Below are 22,766 nucleotides of genomic sequence, written 5' to 3' on the forward strand. Positions count from 1 at the left end.
TGAGCCAATTATATAGCTTATACAACATTGAGCTTGTAATACTTAAAAGCTAAGTGGCAGATCCCTGAGTTACAGGTGCCATAGTAGATGTTTCATGACAATATTCTGACACTGACCTGGCACCTACATCAGAAAATATACTCTTCTTAACCAATACTTTAACACTTCTCCTTTTCTGGCAATGGGTGGACAACAGAAGAGTATTTAAATTAGAGAGCCTATAAATTATCATGTCTTAAAAAAATAAACCAAGAAGTTTTAACTCATGGTTAGTAAGTCCTTAGTGGCAGGCATTTTACAGAATATATTGAAGCCAGAAAAATTCCAAACCTACAGCATTGCTAAAAACTGTACCCACAGGGGTGGGGATATAGCCCAGTGGTACAGCACTTTCCTATCATGCACAAGGTCCTGGGTTCAATACCAAGGGCTGCAAGAAAGCAAAAATAAACAGTCCCCCTCCTCAAAAAAAAAAAAAAAAAGCCCTGTGCCCAGGGAGGACTTTGGGCAAGTGCCTAAGCAAGTTGTCTCAAGGCTTTCTTCAAGTAGCAAAAACAGTTCTAATACAAAAACAGCACATCCAACTCAGATGAGGGAAAAATTGAAGACGATGTAGTCTAACAAAAACATATCTTTGTCAGTATTGTGTAGGAAAAGAATCCAGACATAATAGAAGAAAGACTATTCATTTATCTTTCTTAATAAGGAGAAACTGAATGTTGACATCAGAATCTCCTCTCTGTTCTTTGGAGAGATGGATGGATTGATGGATGGATGGATAGATGGATGGATATACATATTTGAATGTGGTTTTCTGATTACAAAATAAATGCATATCCATCATAGAAATTGTAAACTATAAAAAAATTACTCAGAACTTCCAACATAAAAATATTGTCCATTTGCACCCTTATGAATTTCCTTTTAGATTTTTATTCAGATGTACATATTTTTATAAAAAAGCATACTTTTACCAAAAAAATGTCATTTTATTTTATTTATAAATTTTACTTCTATAAAATGTTCTTTGAATATAATATTGCAAATAATTACATGATATTTCATCACAAAGATATGCTATCATTCAGTCTATATTAAAGCATAAGTTATTTGATTACAGTAACAGAGACTAAAACACAGTTCCTGAATGAATGGAGATAGTTTATTGCTCATGATCCGTCCTGGAGTTCAGGCATAAGTAGTTCAGAACTGGTATAGCAACTCAACCACATTAGGAACCATGCATCCAATTGTAGGATGGATAATACCTCCACCATCCCCAAGTGTTCACCTCAGCTGCATGGTCTAAGATGGGAAATCCTTACAGCAGCATTCCAGTCCATGGGCAAGAAGAAGGTGGGAGGAAAGAAGAAGGAGGAAAAAGGGAGGAGAGCATGACTGTTGTAGATGCACACCTAGAAATTACACGCATCACTTCTGGTCACACTCTATTGGTAGAATTTGATCACAGCATCTACTTATACAAAGAAGCTGTAAAATATAATTAGCCTCCAAAATTCTGGACAACTTACAATTTGATTATTATGAAAGAGAGGAGAAAGAACAGATATTAGCAGACTCAGGAAAAGCTCTGCCACTGATTTAGAGTACTTATGACATAGTGTACATTAATCACACTCAAAAATTGTTTTATATATTAATCTTAAGATTCTAAAAATTATGAAAACCTCCATGTTTCCAACTATAAACTATTGGTTGGGTAACATTTAACTGAATACTGCAGTCAAGATTCTGGTGTCCAAAAGAAGAATGGAATTTGCAGGTAAATTATAGAACTGGAGAACATCAAGTTAAGTGAAGTAAACCAGGTTCAGAAAGGCAAAGGTTGCATGTTTTCTCTCTTATGTGGAAAATAGATCTAAATACAAATATTATCACATATATATATATGTGAAATACACACACACACACACACACACAGAGGGAGAGAGATAGAGAGAACATGTTTCCAATAGTGGAACTGTTAGAGGAGACTAGAGGAAGAAGGAAAGAAAAAGAGAATGATAAAGAGTGAATACTATAAAAATACATCACATGGTATAGGAACAAGACACAACAAAATGCACTGAAAACTGTTAAACAATACAGAGTAGGAGAAAAAGGATAAAGAAGAGTAACAGAGAGGGTTAGACTGACTAAAGTATAATATATTTACAGGTAAAATACCAAGACAAAACCCTACTGAACAATGAACAGACACTTAAACAATGAAGGACAGGAATATAAAACAGGTCAATATTAATGGAAGGATAGTAGTGGGAGGGAGAGAATAAATGAAAAAGGTAAATGAGGGTAAATATGGTTGATGCCATTCTTTACACATGTACAAATATGGAACATTGAAACCTGTCAATGTAGTTTTAAGAGGGAGAATAATGGAGAGAATAAACCAAATGGGAACATTGTAAGCATAAATGGAAATGTCACAATGAAATTCCCTGTACAACTATTATATACTAATAAAAACATTAAAAAATAAAGAAGTCTGGTGGCCAGAATAGGACAGTCAGATAATTTGTACAATTTGAGTATTTATTTTATTTAGAGAGGTATAAATGTTACAAAAGCATTTTATAAATATTACTTAAGCAGTTTATTTTAACTATATATGTATAATTAATTCTCAATTCTTATTTCAAAACTTATCAACATCCCATTTTCAGACTCATGTTCCTCTGGAGCCCTGGACATGTTATTCCAGACCCAAAAACAGCATTCTCTTGGAGAAATGTGTGTGCACAGATGCAGAAACCAATGAAATAAATCCCAAATCAAACACTCCCACTACCAGTACAATGACTCCTCTTGGCTTTTTACAGAATTCCACATCATACAGTGAGGTGAAGTATCTTGTAAATGCACACTCAAATGGTGTTGATTTCACTTTTAGAACTTGTTTATTCTTTAGGTTAGCTTTCTCGGTTTGCCTTCTTTAAGACAAATCATTTCTTTCCACCCATCACTTCTAATATTTTCCTCTTTTCCAAATCAAGCCTAGAAATTTAGTGTTAGGGTTTCTTGATTAGTAATATCTCAGTTACTATCACCCAGCAAGGGTTTGCAACCTTTGTCTGTCTTGTCTTACAGTATATGCCTATTTCAAACCTTACTCTTTCCTTTCTTTTTTGTCTGAAAACTTTTTTTTTCTTTTTCTTTTCATATCCGTTTCATGCTTTAAACCAGTCTACCAACTGTCAGTGACCACTTACCTACTGCTTATCCTTTACTCAGGTCTCTTTAGTTGAACCAAAAACAAAAAAAGCTAATCATGTACACAACACTGTGTTCCTTAATTTTTATTTGGGGGAAACTCTCATTATATTTCAGTCTAATGTGACTGATGATTTCCATTAGGCAGGCATACAATAGCATACAAATTACTGAAGTAACGTCCCAAACAAATTACAGAGAGAATGTGTATATTTTAAAACTATTAGCCAAAAACATTCAGAATTAACTGAAATACAAGGGCTCAAAGATCCAGGATGTCAGATAAGGGGTCACAAAATAAATTCTTCAGGTCATTGGGAAAATTTATATCAGAGAAAATCTTGCTCTCAAACCATAAGGTGATCCAGCCAATGTTTAGTACTGAAACTCCACTATTTGTTGAAACAAATAATCTTTTTTGCTGTCGTTTTCAATTTAGGATGTGTGAGAATGATGAGAATAGAATGTCCTGGAGGATAAACAGTAGAAATAATCAAACAAATGGCTCTGGTACTCAAATCCATGCTTATATAAGAAGGAAGGTGGAGCAGGGTAGCTGTCGAATATGGAATGTACAAGATGAGGAAGTAGATCATCAGCTTCATAGCACCTACATGAGCTTCAGTCTGGGGATTCCAAAAGCCAGTGGAGTTTCTCTGCATCCTCTGTATATGTCTCCTCAAGGAATGTATTAGCAAGGAGGCAAAAGTCACATTAAGCATAAACTGGAGTAATGAGCTCAAGAACAAAGAGACTGCCAAAGTCAAGATGCCCTCATTAAGGTCAAATAATGTGTCATTTCTCCCAGCCACAAATTCAGGAAAACGTGATATCTGTCTGAGCACATGATACATGAGAGTAGAGAAGGCAGAAATCAGCAGACAGGCTAGCAGCAGTCTGGTGACCTTTGTGGAGATGTTCCGCTTCAGCAGAAAAAACACTGAGTATTGGAAGTTAGTAATCTTCACACAGTACAAACTGTTAAGCAAGGTCACCAACCAGAGACTGCTAGAATCCAAAAACCTCCAACACAAAAGTAAAAATGTGGAAAAGCAGACTGACCTTTGAGCATTTGAAGAGAAGTAAAAAGTGTTCAGTAGAAACAATGCCAGCATAAGAAATCTGGTGATGCCCAAGGTGAACAGGATTCTATCAGAAGAGGAGATTCTATGTTTTTTGACCCAAGTTTTATAAATGACCACTGCAATAAATAGATTCACAATTATTCCTACAAAATTTAAAATAACTGAGACAATACAAACAGATAAATACAGTGCTGGAAGCATCTTTGCTTGAAGATTCAGCAGTTGTGATGCTGATGGTGGAGGCAGAAGATATATTCAAATGTGTAAATGGGCACCACATTCAGAAGGACGTCTCCTTTTTAATTTTTCCCAGCATGGCAAATGAGCCATTTGTGGACCAAGAGCCAACTGCTTTTACTGAAATGCAAATCTTCCAAGGATTACATTACTATTTCTTCATTCCTATCTTTTTTTCCTTAGAAATGTCTAATTAAAAACAAGTCTCTGTGAACCTGGAAGTCTATCCCTGTTAAACAGTAGGGCTAGAGGGAGTCACATCAGGTCCCAGCAATTTCAAATCCAAATCAGAGTGTCTAGCATTGTTTCTGTCACTGTTTCACAGTATAAGTTTTTCTTTATAGAAACCACAGAACATGGTGGGAACCTTCATGCTTCACTCTTACCCACCTGCCTTCCATCCTCATATTCACGGATTACCGGAGAACTCAACTTCTCTCTCCCCTATAATCTGTTGATGCTGCAGCCATTTTCTCCAGTTGTCATTCTGGTAGTGACAATGCCACTTCTTGGTCCCTTAGCACCAACAGTGATTTACTGTATCTAATCTACCAGTTTCAAGGACCTGACCCATCCTCTAGACAGTCTTTCTCAATCCCATTCTTTCAAAATACTTTGCATTCCCTCATTAACTACATATGTAAATTTGTGTTTTCTGATTTTTGCCTACAAAAAAAAACTCAGACTTTTCCTGTATTTTCCTTATAAATCTGGATCTATGCTTAGATCTTATATGGCTGTATCCCCAACGTCATATAACTATCAATCAGAATTCTCTACTACAAAATACACAGTAATGCTTTAGTCACAGTTTTGTAGGCCAAACAACTATCATCTCATTGCCTGATTTCTTTGTCATTACTCAGACAGTAAAGGGTACAATATACCTGACAAATGATATTATGGAAAACATGCAATGAATACAAGAGTATGCATCTCTTATCTATTCTAGTAGCTGAGTAGAGAAATCCAGGATGCTGGCAAATACATGTTACCAAATCAGCATCAAGATGAAATGCAAAGTCCTATCATTAAATGCTAATAGGAATAAATAAGGATAAAGAGGTCATGAAATGGTCCCTTAAAACAGATGACAGGAAGGCAAGTCTGGAGGAAATTCCCTGAGCTGGAACCTGGTACATATAGAAGCTTTTTAAACAAAACTAGTGGGTACCCATAGAGGCATCCCTAGATCAGTTAATGAGGAAACAGAGTGAACAAGCAGGGCCATTCTTAAAGGAAAAATTATACTACATATTGCCACTGAATTATCCATAGCATACATCACTGCTTTAAATAATTAAGCTGAAATACTAAAATGACATTTAAATGACACATTTATTTATAATATTTGGATAAATAATATAGATTAAGATACAAGGGCTGGGTGTGGTGGTTCATTCCTGTATTCACAGCTACTCAGGAGGCAGAGGTAGAAGGATTGTGGTCTGAGGCCAACCCAGGCAAAAAATGAGGGTCCCTATCTGAAAACAAACTAAAAGCAAAGGACCGGGGGTGCAGGTCAAGTGGTAGAGTTCTTGCTAGGACCTGAGTTACATAATAATAATATAATTTAAAAATAAGATATAAGAAAAATGTACCAAAAAAGAGGGCAGCCCAGTATTGAGTAGTAACAGACTCAATGCAGAAGGTGATACACCAGATTCTTGGTTTCTCAGTAGCACTACCCTGATGTTATCAGGTTGCTGAGCAAGGTCAGAAGTTATTTCTGAGAGGATTAGTAGAGCAAAAATGTTAATAAAACCCTTTCTCTCTTCACATAAGATTTTCATCTCCAGTTAAACTTTCTAGATCTGTTCTCTTTGTCAACCTAATAAGTTAAGATCATCAATTATGTTTTTTGCTTACAAAACAAAAAAACCCAAATTTCACCTTGACTGCAAGGAACTAGAATTGCACTGTAAGTATCTTATAGACTCCATGTTTTGGGCTTCTCTGAGTGTGGTGACTCCTCTAATGTGTTTCCCTTGATAAGACCCTATAAGCCATGTCTATGAAATTATTATAGGAAAAACTGGCTCATTTGGGGCACAAAGTTTTCATTTAGTGTGGCTTCAACTCTCCCCATAATGTGGATCTCCTCTCCCTACAACTGACCTGGAGCAATACTCTGCAAAAAAGAAAGACCTGACACTGTTCTACTGGTAAACTGGGTCCCTAAATTATATCCTTCTAAATAACACAGAACGCTGACATAGTCTTGAAGTCTGAATAGAGCCTATGCTGGGCCAATGATAGACACTGCAATCACAACAGATCTGTAGGGAAAGCTTTAGGGAAAATGGTCAAAGCAAAAGAAAGACAGCTCATCGGATGATAACTCTGAGGAATGAGGCCAGTCATGGACAAACTGGAATTACAACATATGAATGTTTTTAAAGAGAGTACTACATGGATCTTATGAGGAAGAAAGAAAGACACTTACATCACTTGAATATTTAAGTGCTTATTGTATTTCCAGCAGTGCACCAGGCATCTTAAATGTCAGTCAATATTTAAAACCGTCCTAAAAGAAAGAGGTGTATCTCCCTATTTACAAATGAGGAAAACGAAGATCAGAAAAGATCAGCCCAGCCATCACAGCCAATCAGCAGCCAAATTGAAGGTTTTCTAGGACTAAATTTTTTCAACTACATTAGACTATCCCTCATTGGTTATTTCATTCAAAAATTGTTATCAGCCAGGCACTCTGTTAGGTGCTAAAGAAACAGGAAGAATCAGCAACACACTCTCCCTTCAAAGAATACACAATATAGTGGGAGACAGAGAATTTGAAATCCATATTTTCAGAAGTACAATAAGGAAAAACAAAGAATGAGAGTGTTCGGAAGGGACACTTAATCCAGTCTTGGGGATTCAAGAAAGACTTCCTTGAAGAGACATATGAATTAGGTCCAGAAGGATGCAAAGGGGTTATCCAAGCAAAGAATAAGGTAGGAGGGAGGAGGATATTGGAGAACTTGACATACAGACTTAGAGGTGGCAAAAGGTGATAGGTTCAAGAAACAAAAGAATGAGGAATACAAGGAGAGGATGGAAAGTGATAAGAGATGAAACTAGAAGGACAGATCACCAAGAATCTATGCCACAGTAGTTACAGATTTGGGGGCATAATTAGTACAGTGATGTGATCAGAGGCATATACAACATTTTGGAAAAAAACACACAAAGAACACAAGCTCATCCTTATTTGAGAGAGTCAGAGAAAGTTTCCTGGAGGAGGGTCCTAAAGAGGAGTAATTAATATAGTTGATGAGTAAGAAATGGAAATCAAGGCAAAGAGCAGCTTATCCAAAAGTGTAACAGCAAGAAGAATATGGCTTATCTGGGAACTAGAAGTACTTCAGGTTATTCTGAAGAAGTAAGGAAAGGGAAGATAAGTCTGAAAAGGAAAATAGGAATCAATTGATAAATGGCTTTATGTTGTAAGTTAAGGAGTTTGGACTTCACCCAAAGCAATGGAGAGCCACTGCAGAACTTAGAAGAGAATCACCGCCGAGCACGACCACTGGCAGCAATTTTCCCCTGTGAGTCTGCATAGTGCCTCCTGACACTAGTGTGTCAGCCTAGTGTGTAGGCTACTTCTTGTAGCCAATTTTTGATAGTGGCTGTAATTTTTTATATCCCCCTGGATGTCTATACTGCTTAGTAGTAACTATGTCAGGCAGTCTTGTTGGCAACCATTTCACCCAATCATATGTCACTGCCTTTACCATTCATACCCTCAGGTGGAATTCTCTGACTGTGGTATGCAAGGTGTGCCCCAGAAGCACATCCACTCTAGTATGTGTTCTTGCAGGGGAAAGATACAAACAGCATACTCCTGAGGAGGATAGTCATTCACCCCCAAGTAAGCCTGATCTTCTTTATTTCATTGTCATACCTCCGTATCCATCTATAGCTCTCTATGGTTATTTAGAGGGGGGATTGTCATAAATTAGGGTGTATTTTCCCAGTGTCCACCAGAGCCCATGTGGTTTGCACATTAAGGGACAATATATTCACAGTTTAATGTGGGGCCTCTGGTCACCCTGTATGTTCAAATTTGCAGGCAACTTTGACCACCCCTCCTTTCAGAGGAGCAGCTTGGGGGAAGGAGGTCCTATACTATGAGATCATCTGCTTATATGTGATAATATATGATATGTGGGGGGGTGCATAAGTGTGACATGCATCTCTTCATCTTTCCTTGCCGTGGTGAACTGCTGTTCTGGCCTCAGAGCTTTCCATGAACCTACCAACATGGCATAGGGATTCCTATCAATTTCATCTCATCATAGATCCTACCACAATCCTTCTGTGACATACTTTTAACCTCTGGTTTTGCTCTTATCTATTTCCATTTTGGAACAATACTTTGCTTTAGGACAAAATCTTATTTTCATACAAAATCCTTTCTTATCCAGAAAATGTCATGTTACTTATAACTTTCTTACATCTTATCTCTTATCAGTTCCTTTCTACCTTGTTTTTAAACCCAAACTATATTCATGACAATGAAACAAATTAAGACCACCTGCCCGCACAGACTTACAGGTCTTTACTGCCACTTGGATTTTTAAAAGGCCTTTTTATACATCACCCCCACCCTCCTTAGTCTCACATGAGACTAAAAGCAATGGAATTTTACATTTCTTCTAAGGCTGGCTAAGACAACAAAACTTCCAAATAACCTTTACAACAAACCTATCAATAAGTGAGAGAAAGGCAGAAGGATGAGGAAATACAGAGTTCAGATTTTTTATGTTAACCCTGTAATTGCACCTTAAGATAAAAAGGGCAAATAAATGGATAATTATTTAGTCTTATCAGACACAGGAGAGAGGAGGAGAGTAAACATTTGCTGATGAGTCCTTCCTTCAACCCCCGAGATAGTGAAAGTTTTGGAGATAAGGGTCCAGGATAAGAGTAAAGTCAAAAACACAGCCCCCTGTATTGATAAGGAATTGGGTAGGCTTGCCAGACACATCCAGAACTATCCAGCGCTTCTCCCCTCCAATGTAGATGGTCTGAAGGGGGCTGCAGAGAGCCCTTGGTAGCTTCAGTCAAACATGATCAATGGTAGCCTTTCTGGGTCTGATCCCAGCACCCTTCAGAGCTGAAGGCAATCCCATCTCTGGGGACAGGGAGTCTTTGGTGGCTCTCATCCTTGAGGGCATTCATTGTTCCTATGTCAAGGTTGTTTGCAGGTAGAACAAAACACTTCACTTGAGACCTTTGGAAAAGTACTTTCAGTGTGACTTGGAGGCACCGTATCTCCAATCATAGGAGGGTAGCCAAAGCTTAGTTTGCCTCTTCTCCAGGCTCTGGTCTCATCTCTCATCTCATTGCCTGTCTTTCCTCCCCTGCTTGACCTCAATTGTTAAAGATCAAGAAGGCTACACATAATAATTGAGGAGCCTGGAGCTTTTCTCCTATGTCTGGGGCTAACAATACAATAAAATGGATCCCCAGAATGTTAACCCTTCTAGGGTAGTGCGGTCAATATTAGTGTATTTCTAATGGCTGCTATGGCCACCTGTTAGAGGGGGCATGTGAGCAAGGGAGACTGGAATTGAATGACAGGTTGGTTTAGGCATGGTGGGGTAAATGGGCTTGTAGAGGGGGGGATGGTTATCCCAGAGCTGGAAGGAACTACCTCAGCTGACTCGGCATGAGCACCATACCCATGGCAGGAGGGGTTGGAGGCTCAGGAGCTGATGGGGATGCTAGATATAACTGACAGGATAAAAGAGGTTTGCCTGTCAGGGCCATAAACACCTGTACCTCTGACACCTAAAGACCATTTGTCCTGCTTTTTTACAGAAGAAATCTAGTTGTAGGATAATATTGTAATTTAAGCACCCACTTTTAAGCCAGATTTCTCCATCCTCCAATTTATATCGGAGCCAAGCTACATTACAGAAATGGATTAGAGGCTTCTTCCTGAGACAATCTACAAATAATTATTCCCAATGTTTGAGAATGCAACCTGGAGGAGCATGGGTCAGTACTGACTGAGAACCTCCTATGGTCTTAACAGACAAGAGTGGGGAGCATACCTAGGTTAAGGGGACTGAACCTCCTGGAGGAACCTGGGACACTAATGGATAGGGTCTAGCATCCTGAAGCCTTAGCCTAGCCTCTTTGTTGCTAAGGAGGGAAAAATTCATCTGAGCAGATACCCTGTTAACCCCAGCATCCCAAGGTGTCCATTCTGGCCTGGCAGTTAGCCACCCTGGGCCTCAAAACTTTCCTGGATTTCTCCAAAGCCCAAGACAGACAACAACCTTGGAGAAACTAGGATGAAGTCCCCTAGTTTTTTGTCTTATCCTAAGACCCCCTTTTCCTCTCTTTGAAGGTTCATTTCTGCCAATTAAAAGCATGCTACTGTCATTAGAGAAGGAATTCAACCCTTGAGAACTCTGCTTCTGGTCTCTCAGTAGACCTGGGCCTCCAAATGTTTAGTCAGTCAAATCAAGCTAACTGGGGTGTTGCCACATTTTTGTATACTATGGTAAGAGATCATGGAATATACAAGCCTATGAGAGGAAATCATTGTTCCCTGGATTTTCTAACAGTAAATATGATGGTTGGATTAAAACATTCAAACATCCAGCACAAATCAGGGATTACCCTGCAGGGAAATGTCCGACTACTGCATGGCAAAAATAATCACGTTTCCTAACCCCCCCATACACACTATGGAAACAGGGTAGCAAAACAGGTGTGAGACAAACTAGCCAATGCAAGGCAAGGTAGATTGATAGTCATAGAAGAGTTTAAAAAGCTAAGAAACAGATAAGATTGAAAACAAAAGGAAAAACACAAAAGACTAAAGGGAACAAGCCTCAGGGATTGTATGATGTGAATGATATTCAATGTCCCACATTGTTGCATGGAGATTGATTCATAGTGGGTGGGAAGGTCTAATGCTATTCTCCTTCCATGACCCACTTATCCTGTCATGAGAGTCATTAGCAGCTAGCATCCTAGTGACATTTAAGTGCTCAACCTGTACCCAAAGTGTGCAGCAATTTGGTTTCAATCCCGGGGAGATATGGAAGAGATAAGCAGCAAGCAGACCAGAGATAGGGAGACTAGGTTACCAGAGCCAAAGAATAAAGTCTCGCTGCTCCTGGGTAGGGTCTCCTGGATCCTTCTGACTGGCTTGACAAGAGATGTTACCAGATCCAGGTTACCAGGTCACGGGCCAAAAGGTTCTTGATTTCATTAGAAACATAGAAAGGGCTTAAGTAGGAGCAGATTTATTAACATAAAGTGAAAGTACACTCTCAGATGGGAAAGAGTGAATGGGCTCAAGAAGGACACTGAGTTGAGAGTCTCAAGACTTCAAGCTTTTATTAGGGTCTGTGGAAGTAAGGGTGTTCATTCCTGAAAAACTGGGTTATGTGTCATTAACTGTTAGAGACTGAGTTATGCATAATTAACTCTTCCCATATGTCAGGCAGGGGAGTTTTTGGCCATGGATGGTAAGACAGGGGCTTTTCATTTTCCAAGTGCTATGGAGGCTGCAAGGTCTTTGGGTCAACAAGACCCCGCTGTATGTCATAAGCCATTCTATTAACATCAGTGTTCCAGGATGTGATTTTTTTTTTTAAATCAACTTCCCAGCCATCATTCTCAGCTGTCAGGTTTCCTACCGCCCTGCCTAACTAACCCCTATGTTTAGGGGACTTTAACCTCTCAAATGTCAGATTACAAACAAGTACCACCACACCAAAGAAATGTTTTTAAAGTACAGCCAAACATCTGGTTTGTGACCAAATGCTTATTGAACTTATAGGAGTATGAATCTGGGATGATTTCCAGAATTCAGTGGGCTTAGAAAACACACACACACACAATCTTTTAGTAGCTAGCTGTATCATCTGCACTAACACTTTAATAAACATCTTATTTGTATAGGGTGTTAATTCAGGTCTTCCAGTAACAGGATGAAATGAGACTAGACATGCAAGGGATTTTATGTGGGAGTCAGACAAGATGAGTATTCTAAAAGCAATGTACATATTACAACAGTAAAAGAGGGAGTGAAAGGAAGAATTAAATAGGGAGAGTCAAACTCTATGAAACCACAGCACAGTTTCAGCAAAGCTTCAACCAAGTTGATGATAATCCAGGGGCCAAAACTGTCTGTTGGAGAAATCTCATGTCTCAAAAGAATGGTCTTGCCTTAGTACTGCTCAGTGCTCTATTACTGGCTGGGAGAAGTCTGCAGGAAGTGTGGCCTTGCTGTGATGAATCTCAGCAGCTGAAGCCATCAGCAAATATCTGAACAGCAAAATTTCATGGCTGCCACAAAAGGAAGATAAAGACAAAGACCACCTGTGGCAGGATCCTGATGGAAAATTGGAAGATGTCATCAGCTACTGTCATAAATTGCTGTTGACTTATGTTAAACCACAGCAATATACCAGAGAACAGATGTGTAGAGAGGGACACGGGCCTTGGGAATCAAGTCTAACAAGTAACTGTCATAACAAGATATCTGGTCCTATTCCTTGGCATGAAGCAACTAGGTTTTCTTTGTTGTTGTTGGGGTTTTGGTTGAGTTGTTTGTTTGTTTTGTTTTTTTGAGACAGGGTCTCACTGTGTAACCCAGGCTGGCATGGAACTCAACTAGGCTGGTCTTTTTTTTTTTTTTGGTGGTGGTGGTGATGCAGGGGTTTGAACTAAAGGCCTTGCACTTGTTAGCCAATTGCTCTATCACTTGAGCCACACCCCCAGCCCCCAAGGCTGGTCTTGTATTCACAATCCTTCTGCCTCTGCCTCCTAAATCTTGGAATTAGAGTGGGCTACAATGTCCAGATAGATTTAAGTATCTAAGGGGGGTTAACAACAGAAGTCAAGTACTTAAAAGCAAAGGTTGACAAATATGGCACTTTCTAAGGTTTCTAAAAACTGGCCCTAAAGCATGCAGTTCTCTGAGAATGTGAGAAGCTTGCAGATTAGGCATTCCTCTGATGGATTTAGAAGACCAAATCCTCTCCAAAATAGCCAAACTTTCCACCACTGTGCCTCTAGCAATAAGTGAGACTCCTTGCGTCATCAACTCATCTAGCAACTAAACCCAAATACCACTCCCAACTTTGATAAATGGCTGTCCACACATGACTAAAGTCACATAACAAAGTCTGAGGTTTCCAGGAGTCACTTCCAAACTTCTCTGAAAGAGGGAGTCCCTCTCAGGTAACCAAATAGGCTATCACATCAGACTCCCACTCAGAGAATTCTGTACTTTCCACTTATACTACAGGAGCCTGTGAAATGAACAGCAGATAGGTAATGAACAGCTAACCAAAACCTCTAGTCAGATGTTACAGTTGACTAAAAGGGAGGCAAATCCCAACACCTAAGCCATGAGGCAGAATCAAGAGCTCAGGTAAATGTTAAAAACCCATAAGGTCAGAGCTAAGCAGAGAAGTAGTCAAAGTAACAAAAAGCAGGAACAATTTCAAAAGAGGTTCATTAGTGGGGGAGGTTGAGTAAAAGAGCTTAGGAACAGGCCAAAGATGTCTATCAATCAAGATAGCATGGATTTCCACAGTGAAACTCTCCAATGTTGAAAATAAGCACAGATTTTTAATTGCATAATTATGAGATGGAAAATATGAGAATTATGAAGTAGGAAAATACCAATTTTAGAATTTCTTTCATTTTATTGAAATATGAATGAATTTGGTTTTTGGTGGTACTGCGGCTTGAACTCAGGGCCTCACTTGCTAGGCAAGCGCACTCTACCACTTGAGCCACTCCGCCAGCCCTTTTTTGTGTTGGGTCTTTTTGAGATAGGGTCTTGCAAACCATTTGTCTTGGCTGGCTTCAAAACACATTCCTCCTGATCGCTGCCTCCTGAGTAGCTAGGATTACAGGCGTAAGTCACCAGTGCCTGGCTAGTGAATCTTAAATCATTTCTTTAATTTTCAGCAGATATGTTTTCTAAAGAGAACTTTAGGGTGGGTCAGAGTTAGGAATTTTCCAAGCAGCTTCAGGAGGCAAGTGTCAATTTACAAGCCAACTATGCAGAACAAAAAATATTTTATCCCTGTAATTTAAGAAATGAATGTATAAACCCTAGAACAATCCTAAAATTAACTTCTGGTTATATATGACTAAATACCAAGTAATATGATTATCCATATTGCTTACTTCATGCAGGACTCTAAGGACTAGTCATGTGTCTACTCATACATTCCTTCTAATAACCTATTACTATTTCCATTTTACAAATGAGGAAAGCAGAATAGAAAGAGGGTAAGCAACTTCTCCATGGTCACTTAGTTCATAAGGGCTAGAACCAGGAGTTGAACACGGGCTGTGTGGCTTTCAGGCCCATATTCATGATACTACACTCGAGAGACACTTTTTGTGCTAAAGGTCCATATTCAGAAATGCCACCTGCCTCAATCAAATGTGTTCATAAAATTTAAAAATTCTTCATATTAAACAATATCCCCCACAAAATCGTCAAAATTGCTCAATAACAGGAAGTAAATCAATGCCTATCTATTATTTAAATAAAATTGATTAAATGGCAAACTGCATATATTGCATGTGATAAAACAGTAATTTTAAAAACAGATATACATCTTGGTGAAAAGGAGAGGGGAGAAGAAGAAAAGAAAAAGAGGAAGGAGAGGCATGCTTGGTCTTTTACATAATGTGAAAAACTTTAAAATACTTCTGAAGGGGGAGTGGAAGGATGATGCCATGAGAGGGTCAAAAAGAGCCCTGTAGTCTTCAGTAAGGCAGAAGAATTCCCAGACTCTATCCCATGCCCTCTGCTACTCTATGGGGAAAAGCATCCTTTAGATCCAGGCTTCTTATGACCACATGCACATGGGAGCATTGCCACAATGATCTGTTTCAGCTTGTTGTTCCCCAAAATGAGAATAAATGAGTGGCCAACAGGATAGAACATTGTAATGACTTCACCAATCATGTTAGCCACCTTAGTTCCTGGTAAAAAGCGACTAGATGACAAAATTAAAAAGGAAACAAAGTAAAGTAGGAAAAATAAAAGGAAAGAGAAGATGATTCTGATGGCCCTCTTGTGGGCCTCAGTGCTTTGATCTTTGGAGCTGGCACCATTGCGCTGCATCTGCCGTGTGTGCCTCCCCAGAGAGATGAGGAGCAGAAAGTAGGAGGCCAGGGACACAATTAAGGGAGGGAAGTTCCACAGATTCCCAAGAACATGGATCAGATCATATTCACTTCTCTTCTTTCTGAAGTGTTCAGTAACATTCTCTGTGCCACCAATTCCACTGAGGACAGAATAGACCTTAAACTCGTTGATCAGAGATATAGTACTGCCACAGGATAAGAGCAGTGCACCCAACATCATCCCCAGAACCACCCTGGAAACTCTCCACTTGAGCCAGAGGAATGTGCAGTGGGAGAAACTGGAAATTTTCAGGCAATAGAGAACACCAAGGCAGGTGATAAGCCAAATGCTCAGGTGGTTTGTAAATGTCCAGAAAATATCAATAAGTTGCATTACTGTTCCTGAATTACGTATTTCATAAGAGAATACTATTAAAACACCATCAATCAAGATAATCCACAGCAGAATGATCCTGGACAGGGCTAGGCTGGTGATGATGAAGTCAGACAAAGAAATTTTCTTGTTCTTGAACCAGCTGCTACCATTGACCAACCCGATAAAACCATTCCCCAGGTTTCCAAGGATGAACTGAGTGACAATCAGAACTAGGAACAGTCCCTCAGCAAGTCCCAACATGTCAGCAATTAGGCAGCCTGATCTTCCTATTGATGTATGGAATTTCCTTGTCGATTTGAAAATTTCTCTGAGAACCTATCCTCTCTGCTGCTTTTTTATACCTGTCTCGTCTCTGCTCAATTTAGTGTGCCACACAGAACAGCTTAGTGAATCCTCTCTGGCTCTTTTAGGTTAGTCTGTCCTCTTCACAGATGATATGGACTGTCACTTTCACTTATGATCTCAAGCTCAGCCGCTCTTTGCTAAAATGCAAATAGTGTCCAGTGTCATAAGAAGGAAAACATCTGGGTCACAAAGAATATGGAGAACTTATACTCAATTTCAAAGGGAGTAGGGTTGCAGCTGGGTGTGGTGGCTCATACCTATAATCCCAGCCCTAGGGAGGCTATAACAAGGAGGGTCATGAACTCAAGGTCAGTTTGGGATACATAATGAGGGCTTGCCTCAGAAAGAAGGTGAGGAGAAACAGAACAGAAAGGTAAATAGCACCAAAAGGAGGCACAGAGCCACCAAAGAGTGAGAAATCTTGTTCCTCTGGAGAATCTTGAGACATACACAAAAACAGGAAAATACCAGAATTCCACTATGAGGTACATTTGTTGACTAATCTATCCTTCACCCAATAATCTGTAATGCCACTATTCAGGAGTATATTGTTCTTGGACCTTTCTTTATCAATACACCTTTAGAATGGGCTTGTCAAAATTCCCAAATGACTTCTTGATACTGATTTAAAATTCTTTTGATTTGTAATATTACTTTTAGGAAACTTACATCTTTGAAGAAAGAATGCTTCCCATCTTTTCATGTATTTCAATAACATTTTATAATGTTCTTCACAGAAACCATGTATTGGAGATGCCATACATGTTCTGACTTCCTTACATGGTATCTTTTTTTCAAATTACATTTTCTTTGCCATTGTTTGCAATTGACACTTGGGTACTGATCTTATTTCCAAATACTCTTTAATCAGTAATTTATCTATACATTGTTTTTCAATGCAGTCATAGCATTTGTGAATCACTTTCTCTTTCTGGTCTTTTCCTTTTCCTTTTCCAACAGCACATGCTAGAAATCTCACTACAAGCAAGTTGTTAAAGAGAAGTGCTGACAACATATCCTCACCTCATTTTTATTTCAAAAGAAATTATAAAGAATGTTTGAGGGACACTTTTGGCATACAACCTTTGTTTTTATTTCCAAACCATGCCAAAATTAGTATCTGCAGTCAGAGAACCACTTTTTCCTGTTTCTCTGATTTCAGCTTCTAGTTTAAAATTGTCACTTCAAGTTGTCCTTTCCTCCTGCAAGCCCAATGCTATAAACATTACGCCTCTGATCCCCAAATTCACATGCTGAAGCTGTTACCCCCAATCTAACTATATTTGAAATGGGGCCTTGAATAAGGTAATTAAGGTTAAATAAGATCAATGGGTAGGGTCCTGATCTTCAAAAGCACACAGCAAGATGGCAGCCAGGAAAAGACACTGCTCACAAACTGACCATGCTGGCATCCTGGTCTTAAGACTTCCAACCTCCAAAACTGCAAGAAAATAAATGCCTGTTGGCTGAGCCACCAAACCATGATATTTTGTTATGGCAACCTGAGCATATTAATACCCCTAAAGATGCAATAAAACTATTTTGTACTTAAAATCTGGTTACTTTGCAGTGGGAAGCCTCCTCACCCCAGATTATCTAATCTGCTGCCAGGGAAGAATAAGGACATTTATGTTCTTAAACTAAGTGCTTCTTTATTTACAGGATCCTTTTTTAAATCAAGGGTCCTCACTAGGGACTATAAGCAAAATTAAATAGTATTTGTTTGATGAAAACTGAGCTTATATTTATACTTTTTAAGGCTAATTGCTAAGGTTTTGTGTACTTTTCATGCCCTAGTCCCCTCCCCAAATTTATGTGACAGAGGTTAAAAATCGAAGACTATGGGATCAGTGGTGAGTCTACCTTTACTTTCTGTGGAAGGTGATGTACCACAAAAGAAAGGAGTAAAGAGTTAATCATGCACGTGGAGATAAAGATAAGAATGTGTTAATTAGTAAGGACTGGGTTTAACTGCACACAAGTAAGTGGTTTAAACAAGGAAGAGGTTTATTTGCATCATCCAAAAGTGCCAAACTAGACTGTATAGTACTAGTCTGGTGGTTCTAAAGTGATACAGATCCCAGCTTCTTCCATCTTCCATCCTGAAGACTGCTTTGTGTCCAGGGTGGCTACTGAAGATTCAGCCATCATGTTCACATTTCAGACAAGAAAGAAAAAGTCAGGGAATGAAGGTCTGGAGAAATACAAAGAATTAGTCTCCAAATAGTTCTCATAATAACTTTCCTGGAAGTTTCACCAAATGACTCTGCATATAACCTCTTGGCAACGCCTAACTGCAAAGGAAATTAGGAATATAGTATTTAAGCAGTTCACACTGTCACCTTCAACAAAATATCAGTTCTGCAAATATAGAAGAGATAATGAATACTGGGTCATGTATTGTTTTTTTTTCTTTTAGTCTATGAAGCTTTGACATCTTGGGGCCTTGTGGACCCACAAAGGAGCTGTTTCTTCCAGGGTTAGTTAATCTCTAGGGTTGGTGAACAACCTGCCTCACAGCAAGCCTTTAATATGCAAATCAACCAATCCTGAGTCCCTAATCTCATTTACCACATTTTATCAGGCTCTTGCCTCTCATTCACCTTGGGCCAGGTACCTGATAATTGGGGATCATCCCTACAACCCAGAGCTACTGAAATTATTCAAACTATCTAATCCTAAACTTGCTCAATTTGCCTACTATGATTGACCTGTTCCTTTCCCATAAAATACACAACAAAGGCTCTGGCCTGTACTTTCCCCTTTTTCCCTTATACCCCCTTAACAACCTTGGTGCTTTCCCATGTGGCCCCGCATGACACAGCAGACCCTCAATTCTTAGGAACTGTAGTTAACAAAAAACTCTTTCAAAGGAAGTTGTCTCCTTGTCTGTCATATTACCATACATGATTTAAAAAATTTTAGGCATACTTCAAACAGATAAGCAATGAGAAACCTTTCTCACAATATGGTGTTCTACAACAGAAAGCTAGGATCCTAGCAACATTTGAAAGTCACCTCACAAAACCCACTTACAGTTTATTTGGCTGGAGGGGAAGAAAAAAATCACTCCTGTATCAATTTCTCTTCTGAGTTCCAGACTAATATAATCAACATCCTGTCAAATGACTACTAGAAAGTCTACAATTAAGCCATGTTCAAACTAAACTCATTATTCCTCTCCCTCAATCTGCTTCCACATCCAGGTCCTACAAACTCATAAGCAAAGTGTCACCATCCACACAAATGCCCAAGCAGAAACCTTAGAATCATCTATGGATTATCATTTATCAATACTTACTGTGTCACCACTACATCCTAGGCAAGAGTCATATTTTATTCTTCTGGGTATCTATAACCCAGAACCTTGTACAGGATCTAGCAGAAAAATGGATCACAGTATTTGTTGAATCAATTTGAATCCCAAATCCTCAAGTTACCTCTCTCACCTACACTCTACCAATCTCTTCAGACAGACTTATTGCAAGAATTACCTAACTGCCTCTACGCTTTCCCTATTCTAACCTGTCACCATGTCTTTGTGGCTCTCTTTATAAAGAGATGTTCCTGTTTTCAAACTTTCTGTGGCTCTGCATTACCGAGGTTCTCTATAAACTCTTCAAAATCTAGCCCAAACTTACTCTTCATGCCTTATCTTTCACTGCTCAAAACCTTTGGTTTCTGGACCTTTATTCATGCTGTTTCCTCTGCCAAAAACTAGCTTAACTTTCTTCTGTGTCACGTTCCACTGTATCACACAATTAGCTGAACAGGTTTCTGCTTATCCTCCCTCCCAGCCCTCATCATCCTAAACTCTGAATTCCTTTAATGAAAGAATCCTGTTACATTCATCCCTGAATTCAGGTTCTGTATGGGAGCATGCCATATAGCAAGTGACCAACTGACTTAAGAGTTTAAAAATCATTTAAAGTAGTAATAAAGATTAAAAACATCAAAAAAATAAAAAATAAAAACCACCACCAACATGGAATAAGTATTCAGTAATTCATGGAAGTTAATAAAACAAAAAAAAAGTTAATATGATCCCACAAATACCAAGAGACCTGGTAGGATGGGAACAGTGACTGACAGTGCCATGTGTAAAATAATAACTACAATTATAGCCAATATATAGTGTACTTGTTTCAGTTACTATTTATTAAATAAGTTACACGTATTGTAGTATTTATTGTGCTCTTCACAGCAGGTCTATAAAGTAGGTACTATTATCTCTGTTTCCCGTTTCCACAGGAAAACAAAACAACAATCTGAGGCAGTAACTCAGCTGCTGAGTGGAGAAGCAAGGATTCAAATCAAAGTTACACAATTTCTAAAAATTAAATAAACAAAAAAATCAAAGCCGTACTTTCTTAGGATAACACTTAAATGAGACAATAATTAAAAACTGCTTAGCTTAGTGGCTGAAACACAGTAGCACATAAATGTCACCCACTAAATTATAATTGTTACCTCTTTAGAGATTTCCCTATAACTCATTAACCTTGGGGATTATTGCTCATTTTCTACAATGATTTTCTTGTTGTTAGTTCCTCAAGTCTTCACAGGATATAATGCAAATCCTTAAAGAAAATAAGCAAAACGATCCTGCCCTCATTTTCATGTTGTTTCAGTACGAACCAAATAAATAACATTTGCAAAATCCTACATTGCTGCTGTGCTAAGCTGAGCTAGATAAAGCCGAAAGGATAACTGAGTTGAAAAATAACCCTACCTATAAGAATTATATCTTTTGCAGAGAGCAAAGAGAGATTTGCATTAATTTTTCCAATGTTATAAAGGCTAGACTATAACCCAGCTCGCAACAAGAAGTAATCCCCCTAAAATAAATACTTCAATTCCCCAAACAGGCCCAGAAAAATGTGTCTGGTGTTTGGGGTGTCTTTTAATTAATCATCCAATGACTTTGGAGAAATGGACAGCTCTGAGAATTGTACTTACTGGAATCAAACAGTGAATCTCATGCAGGCTGGTCTTTAAAAGTCAGTCCCTCTGGGTTGTACAAGAGATGAATGAAGTATACAAGCATAAGATGCTATAAAGCAGATGGCTGAGAAAAACATAATGGAAAGATATTTCCCCAAAAATGAATTTATTATAGCATACATGATCATGTTACTACATGCAAAAGCATAAAGAAACAAGGAAAGCCACATATAACACCCTATCCAGAGATAATCACATTTTGGTGTTTCTCCTTCCAGACTTTTTTAAAGCATATACTCAATTATAACTTTTTTCAAAAACAGGGTATCACACGTTATTTGGTACTTCCTCCTGTTCCTCGCTTTTCTATGTCTCATACTCATACTTCTTTTTAACATGGAATCTCCAAATCGACGTCACAGGGCATTTTCTGCAGGCTTATGCACTGACATCATCACATCAGAAAGGGAAATACATGACTAAAAAGTTGGATTAGGTGACCCCTATAGTCTCCTACTGCTACTTGGACCAGCTGGGGGCTACAGGAAGGTTCTCAGCAGAGGGAGCTGCCTAGGTAGGGACAGTTTTGTGTTCTAGGGAGTCTGACTGGTTTGGGGCCTCTGGGTCTGCCAGAATAACAGGCAGGTAGAAAGTGCGTCTCAGCCTCATAGCCATCATCAAAATCCCTCATAGGGATTTTGAAATAAGAGGCAATCTCCACTGGGAGAGCTGGAAGAACCCTGCAGGACACTATTCTGCCTTTGCATCTTGGACTCAGAAACTAATTTGATAACTAAGCTCTTTTGTTCACCATGTGAATTTCCCAAAGGAGAGATTTATCACCCGGTTTAAATAGGAATGTTCAAACAACTTCTCACAACATTTAAAGAATATAAAAACTGCTTTGCTGAGAGCAGACAAATTGCTCAAAAGACAAACTTTATCTACTTTATAATTTTGCCAAGGAATGTAGCATAAAGGAATGAGGACTTCACCAGACAGATTCAATGTGTAAACTTAGAAAGTAGATCTAATATGCTGATCAGTGGTCCCAGCTGCAGAAAAACAGATGGCTGATAGGAGGAAACTAATTTTCTGCTAAAGAAGTTCATCTTTCTTTAACCAAACTGCACTATAAGTACAAAAAAACTGTATGAAGAAAATACTTTTTAAAAGACTTATAGTATATAGCATGTGAATTCTGAACCTGTTGCAATCCAATATAACCTAAGCTACAGTTAGCACCATAGTTGCAGGGGAACAAATTCACAGGATGGGCTGGAGGCCAAACCTGGGACAGAGTAGCACAGACAGAAAGAGGTATGTCTAACCTTTGAGCAAAACCACCTTTTTAGTAGGAGCTACCTTCTGGAAAATTACAAGCAGACCTGGGGAGGAAT

The 22,766-nt window shown here is 38.8% G+C and overlaps 2 protein-coding genes across 2 annotated transcripts; both read right to left on the reverse strand.

Annotated features, from left to right (window-relative positions):
* Positions 1 to 2,213: 2,213 nt before the first annotated feature.
* Positions 2,214 to 14,727, reverse strand: Tas2r4 (taste 2 receptor member 4). Its single transcript, XM_074061730.1, has one exon. The coding sequence runs from the start codon at positions 4,515 to 4,517 to the stop codon at positions 3,624 to 3,626; it is 894 nt and encodes a 297-aa protein (XP_073917831.1). The 5' UTR covers positions 4,518 to 14,727; the 3' UTR covers positions 2,214 to 3,623.
* A 470-nt stretch (positions 14,728 to 15,197) lies between these two features.
* Positions 15,198 to 22,670, reverse strand: Tas2r3 (taste 2 receptor member 3). The gene has a single exon (XM_074061731.1). It carries the CDS (start codon positions 16,315 to 16,317, stop codon positions 15,367 to 15,369), a length of 951 nt encoding a protein of 316 aa, XP_073917832.1. The 5' UTR covers positions 16,318 to 22,670; the 3' UTR covers positions 15,198 to 15,366.
* Positions 22,671 to 22,766: the final 96 nt, after the last annotated feature.

This window comes from Castor canadensis, chromosome 2 (genome assembly GCF_047511655.1).
Source record: "Castor canadensis chromosome 2, mCasCan1.hap1v2, whole genome shotgun sequence".
Taxonomy (NCBI): domain Eukaryota; kingdom Metazoa; phylum Chordata; class Mammalia; order Rodentia; family Castoridae; genus Castor; species Castor canadensis.

Excerpts from the sequence above, each read along its gene's own strand:
- Tas2r4 (XM_074061730.1), bottom strand. The coding sequence starts at position 4,517 with ATGCTTCCAGCACTGTATTTATCTGTTTGTATTGTCTCAGTTATTTTA.
- Tas2r3 (XM_074061731.1), bottom strand. The coding sequence starts at position 16,317 with ATGTTGGGACTTGCTGAGGGACTGTTCCTAGTTCTGATTGTCACTCAG.